Source organism: Brassica rapa, chromosome A01 (genome assembly GCF_000309985.2).
Source record: "Brassica rapa cultivar Chiifu-401-42 chromosome A01, CAAS_Brap_v3.01, whole genome shotgun sequence".
In the NCBI taxonomy this organism is placed as follows: Eukaryota; Viridiplantae; Streptophyta; class Magnoliopsida; order Brassicales; family Brassicaceae; genus Brassica; species Brassica rapa.
In genome coordinates, this window is record NC_024795.2 from 6,017,270 (window position 1) to 6,023,269 (window position 6,000).

Below are 6,000 nucleotides of genomic sequence, written 5' to 3' on the forward strand. Positions count from 1 at the left end.
AACCTTACCAGAAAAATTATAGCAAAAAGAATGCACTAAAAACTCACCATCATTCTGTATTACCAATAATACAAACCTTGCTACCCATAAACTTTTAGTTTAGAGTTATTGTCCAAAACAAACTTACTTGAAAGACTATAGCAAAAAAATATGCACTAAAAGTTCTAAAAAAACAATCATCTTCTCCAATCTATAATTAAACTAAAATTCAAATGCTACAAGTTTATTAAATTTTTAATCAGATCATTACATAGAAAATTCAGTTGAGAAAAAGTAATTAATTAACAATCCTATTGGAAAATAAAATTTGTTTTTATTGAAGTCAAGAAGGGATAACGACGGCATGCATCATGTTCTTGAACTCGAAAAAGTCAACGCGACCATCCTTATTCCGGTCAACGGAAACAATCATCTTCTCCACTCTCTCCATCTCCCCTCCTTCAGGCAACCCAAGCTTCTTCAAAACCGTCTGCAACTCCCTAGCCGATATAAACCCGTCGCCGTTCTCGTCAAACACCTTAAACGCTTCCGCGAGATCCGACTCGTCAGCAGAGGTGGAGGAAGGATCGTCGTCGTCGTTGTCTCCTGCTCCTCCGAAGAAAGAGTCGTCGAGGGTCTTGTGGAGAGAAGAGAAGTCGTGGAAGTTGAGACCGGCGTTACCAGGCTGGATGTAGGATTCGACGGTGGATAAGAGGTCAGAGAGATCGGCGTTGAGACCGAGATGGGAGAGAGCTTGGCTTAGCTCATCGGCGGTGATGAAACCGTCGCCGTTTTTGTCGAATAAGTCGAAGATGCGTTGGAGACGAAGTGCGTTTAGGCTTGGGCTTCGAAGCCTGAAGGATGGTGATGATTGTATATTAACTCTCTTGTTATCGCCGTTGCTCTCCATTTATCCTCTTCCTTGACTATGACTTCTTCTTTCTTCTTGGTTGTGAGATGATACTCAGTTGGGACTAAATATAGAAGAGAAACAAATGGGAAAAAGAAGTCCGTTTTTGCCGACGTTGACTATGTCTGGCCCGCCATGTACGAAACTTTCTAATCATTTTAAATGCCCATAAGGGGAAAGAGATATAAATTAAATATTAATGGTGGAAAATTCAAAAGTCGGCTTTTTGTGATTTGTCGTCAAATGAGGTTGACTTCCTGAAAGAAAACATTACAAAATGTAATTTAGATTACTCGTCGTTTTTTAGTTCACATTCATCGGTCTAAAGAAATGCTGCAAAATTTACCGAAGATGTGTTTGCTTTCCCGCGGAAAAATCGAGTTAAACGAGAGAAGAGGTTAATTGCCTTACATGATGGACTAATTTGGTGGCTTATTAATTAAACTAGATGCTGAGACCCCGCGCAAGCGCGGAGCTGGTTACTTTGGATATCGGTGGGGCGGTATGATTTACGGGATGTTGGTGTTGTTTAAAATTTGTGCAAATTAAAGAATAAAATTTATCGGAAGTAAGACAACAAAATTGATCCTACCTTTTGACGATTAACTCAAGTTAGAGACATCTCTCAAAACGGAAGGAAAATTCAAAAAGTATAATTAAGGTAAAATATAGATAATGTAAAAAAGGCCTAAACATGAAACAGAGAGCGTGAAACAACGGAAAGGGAAAGAGAAGAAGATGAAGAAGCTTACGTCAGGTATATAAAATTAAAAAGACAGATATTGTGACAGCGCAGCACCAACTTATTTGAGGGTCCATATCAAGTTATCAACTCTGTATATATCCGTTGTTTGAATAAATACTCAAAGTTTCAAACTACTTGCACTACAAAATTATTTTATTTTTTCAAAATACACATTGTTTGCTAGTACTTGTTAGGGAGCTCAAAGACCGTAGTAGCATATATTAAAGCTACACTAATCTTCATCGCTAAGATCACACATTGTCTACATCCTCAACGTTAGGATATTCCAAGTAACACTTTTCCTCGTCTTCCTCGTCACGGGTTCCATCTTCATCTTGTAAACTCCAAGTAACCATCTTCCAAAACGCAGCACTCCACTTCTCTTCCCTCTTCAGGCTTAGCGGTGGTCTGTGACAAAATCCAGCCGTTGGATTGAAACAAAGCTCTTATATTGGCTTTGTGGTTCATAAGAGTTTCAAGAATGGTGAAACTGGAAGCATCGTGGCGAGTGGCTCCCCTTCTAAGGAGATCTGCCCCCTGTGTGAAATAGTTTAACAAAACATAAAAATTAAAATAGTTTAACAAAACATAAACGAAGGTTGACATTTTTACATTATGAAAAAATAATTGTGGGTTTAAAATGTTTGAGCTCAAATTATGTTGGGTTCTATGTCTAAAACATGATTTGAACTTAAAAACTGAAAATAAAAAAAAAGTTAGGTTATCTTTCTTTTTTTTTTCTCCGTCGTCGGGACAGCATCACCTGTGGGATCCCTGGCATGATTAGAGCTTAAGTTTGTGAGATTGGGGAGCGATAATAGTGTGATGCGTTATTGAAGAGGAGTTTACTTACATCAGTTAGGCTTCGTCCGCATCATTCCATTGTCGTTGGTCCTCGGGTGCTTCGTCGTCGTCGGAATCTGCAAAAAAAAAAAGTTTTAATTTGTTAAGTAAGATGTCTTTTATTTCTTTTAGATTTTTCTTTTTTGGTAAAAATATTTCTTTTAGATTCGGTTGCTAAAGACATAATTCATTCAGTTTTCTTGTTTTGTTTGGAGATTGCAGGGATGAAACCGTAGATCACAGAATCCTGTAAGAAAAACAGAGAAAAATCATTAGTTGTTCATAAAAAAATTCATAGACAAAACAAAAACAAAAAGATGAAGACACGTTTCATATATGAACAAAGAATAAGCAAAGCAAAGTTAAAGTGATAAAAAAATAAGTTAAAAAACAATCATCACCAGTTCATCAAGGAGGAGAATGGTGATGCCCATAAACTCTCCATTCTTGTTAATGTTCCTGAAATCCTAGAATCGGATGAGCCGACCAACAATGGACTGAGTGGACCTTCCAACGTGGAGAGAGTGAAGGTGAAGTAGGGAACGGCGGCTGAAGCGGCTGGATAAGTCATTTTCGTGACGGATGTGAGAAAGTAAAGCGATCGGAAAACTGAGAAAGAAAAGTTTGAGACAAGATGGAGCTTTTACCTCGAGGGATTCTATATATATGAGAGCTCTGAAGGCGTTAGAGGAGAAACTAAGCGTTTGGTAGGCGCAAAACGTGCGTAGAGCCTTAAAGATCGACCATAATAGCTGATTGCCGGAAGGGGAATCGCAAGCGACGAAGGAGATGGTGAAGATGGTGGCTTCCCTAATCTTCTTAGCTTTGTCTGTATCACCACTTTGGACAGATACAAAGCCTAATAAACATAAAATCAATAAGCCCAAAGCCACTTTTTGTCGAAGTCCATTCGTTAACCATCAATTAAAAAAAAAGAGGTGGGGTCCACAATATTATATTAGTTTCCGACCTTTATAATATATATTAGTTTCGACCATCAATATACCAAAGTATCATTTAGTGCAATGGTGTAGTTGTGAGTGATTATATCTCAATAATCCGGATTTGAACAACATATTTGACATTTTTCACACTTTTAAAAAGTAGGACCCACAGACCGCTGACGTGTCGCATCAGGAGGAAAGAAACTCTTTTATTATATTAGTTTCGACCATCAATGTACAAAGTATCCTTTAGTACAATGGTATAGTTGTGAGTGCTTATATCTCAATAACCTGGGTTTGAACCACATATTTGACATTTTTCACACTTTTAAAAAGTGAAACCCACAGATCGCTGACGTGTCGCATCAGGAGGAGAGAAACTCTCATATTATATAATAGATTACTTTTGAAGATTATTATAAACTAAAATTGCATCAACTTGAGAATGCAAGAACGATTATATGCAGTGGCGGAACCAAAATTTTTTTATACCGGAGTCATAATTTTTTTTTTCAAAAACATAATTTATAAACCATTAAAAACTACAAATTATAACTTTAATTTTTAATGTATTGTAATTATTTTAGTATATTATATCTTTTGTGGGGTCAAATTTTATATTTTAATGGGGTCAATAATTTTTTTCTTAAACAAACATAAATATATTTAAAAAAATAGTAGGGTCAGCTGACCCCACTTCTTCTTCACTGCCTCCGCCCCTGATTATATGGTCCTTTTTTTTTTGAACAAAACCATTATATGGTTCCATAATTAACTGTCGACGGCTTTTTCAATAGGAAACAGACAGGCCACGTCCAAGTTGTAGTTACCAAATTTAATTGGAACGTTTCCATTCGCCAACTACATGACAATCATGGGTTGTTTTCTTAAGCATCCGAGTTTTTGACCCGTTCGCACTATCCATGTCGGTTTGGAAGAACCTACAAAACCACGAAGCCCAATCTAACATTAACCCACTAACTAACGCCCAGTGACTGTTTTCCGAAGCATTTCACTTCATAGGTAAAGGGAGCTTTGGATTATTTATAGAAGATTTATAAAATATATATAATATTTAGAATTTAAATCTAATATTATAAGATGAATTTTATGTATAAATATTAATAAATCACTATAATTATTAATAAACTTAAAAATTAAAAATATTTTTAAAGTAAATTTCTGAAACTAGATATCTAGACCTAAAAATCAATATATCCGGATTCGATTTTACAGATCTAAAATTTTACTATCTAGATCTGAATTTGGACACCCTGAATATTCTTTTAGAACAGATCCAGATCTCAGATAATAAGTCTCTGGCTTACTTTTTAGGACACATATTTGAAAACTAAAATGTGAAGAGGATAAAAATCATTAATTTACATGACCAAATACAGTAAGATATCATACATATCTACAGCAAAAAGTTATGTTGTTCTAAAAAAAATCTACAGCAAAAGGTTTACACTTATAATCTTACAGCAAAAAAAAATTAAAACTAACTTCATTTACCAATCATACCCTAAAGATGAATTTTTAATATACAGAATCGTTAATTGAATTTGGTTTATTCAATGGAAACTAGCCAGAAATTATCATGTATAAGAATTACATAGCTAAATAAAACTCTATTAATACAACATAAAATGTCGTTCTTTGAATGAGACTTTTATTCAGTGGATTTTCTATATTTAACTTTGAACTATATTACTAAACAATATTATTAAAATAATGTTATTCTAAGAAAAAGGATAATGTTTTAATCTCAGTCCTCTCTATTTAAATAGACAGGTTAACCAAAGATACATTTGATTTTTTTCCTATAACTAGCTAATGATTTTTTTTCAATAGTCAAATGCCTATTTTTTTCTGTTGACCAAACAAATCAAAAATGCATTAATTACATTTGACTAATTGGCTATTGTGTATTATTTATGTGATTATTACATGCTTAGTTTCTTTTTGTATCACCTACAAATCTTGACCTCATATCTATTATTTAAATGAAATGGCTAAGTAAACTGACTGATTATTTTATCTTTTATTTCGCTATTGATTTCATAAGTAGTCAAAAATCTAACTAAAATAAAATGTGATATAAATGATTTTTTCTATTTATTGTTTTTTTTCATTTAAGCAAACATTTGTATTTTATGTGATAAAGAGTAAAAAGAAAGAAGAACATCTCATACCTTACAACCAGTATATATAGACATATAATCATCACACCAAAGTCATTGAAAACAAAAATATCAAGCTAAGAATATTGGGCATGGCCAAGTTATCATGTTCTTATCTTCTTGTACTCATGATTGTATTCTCAGGTAATTTCAATTTTTCATTTTCAATTAAACCAAAATATTATGATATCTAAGTAAATGATTATATTTTTTATATATATTTTTCGTCAATGCCATGCTTTTGTAGTATGTTTAATGGTTGAAAAAACTGAGGGAAAGGTATGTGCAGTAACCATTATAGAAGGAAAAGACTGTAAAAGGTCCTTTTGCAGTCGAGACTGCGCCATGCAACACAAAGGCGGGCTTGGATTTTGTATAGACGATCCTGAAGTTCCC

The 6,000-nt window shown here is 34.1% G+C and overlaps 1 protein-coding gene and 1 long non-coding RNA gene across 3 annotated transcripts; both read right to left on the bottom strand.

Moving 5' to 3' along the window:
* Positions 1-181: 181 nt before the first annotated feature.
* LOC103858351 (calcium-binding protein CML42) lies at positions 182-1,030 on the bottom strand. Its single transcript, XM_009135694.3, has one exon. The coding sequence runs from the start codon at positions 887-889 to the stop codon at positions 323-325; it is 567 nt and encodes a 188-aa protein (XP_009133942.1). The 5' UTR covers positions 890-1,030; the 3' UTR covers positions 182-322.
* Positions 1,031-1,775: 745 nt separating this feature from the next.
* On the bottom strand, positions 1,776-5,678 carry LOC117126507. Of its 2 annotated transcripts, none has more exons than XR_004449122.1 (2): positions 2,488-5,678; positions 1,776-2,171 (listed from the first exon to the last, which is right to left on the bottom strand). It is a non-coding gene; the product is annotated as an uncharacterized LOC117126507 (long non-coding RNA). The 2 variants fall into 2 exon arrangements; XR_004449121.1 differs by having other exon boundaries at positions 1,776-2,408.
* Between the last annotated feature and the right edge of the window lie 322 nt (positions 5,679-6,000).

What these genes read in the sequence shown, in the direction of transcription:
- LOC103858351 (XM_009135694.3), bottom strand. Translation starts at nt 889, where the DNA reads ATGGAGAGCAACGGCGATAACAAGAGAGTTAATATACAATCATCACCA.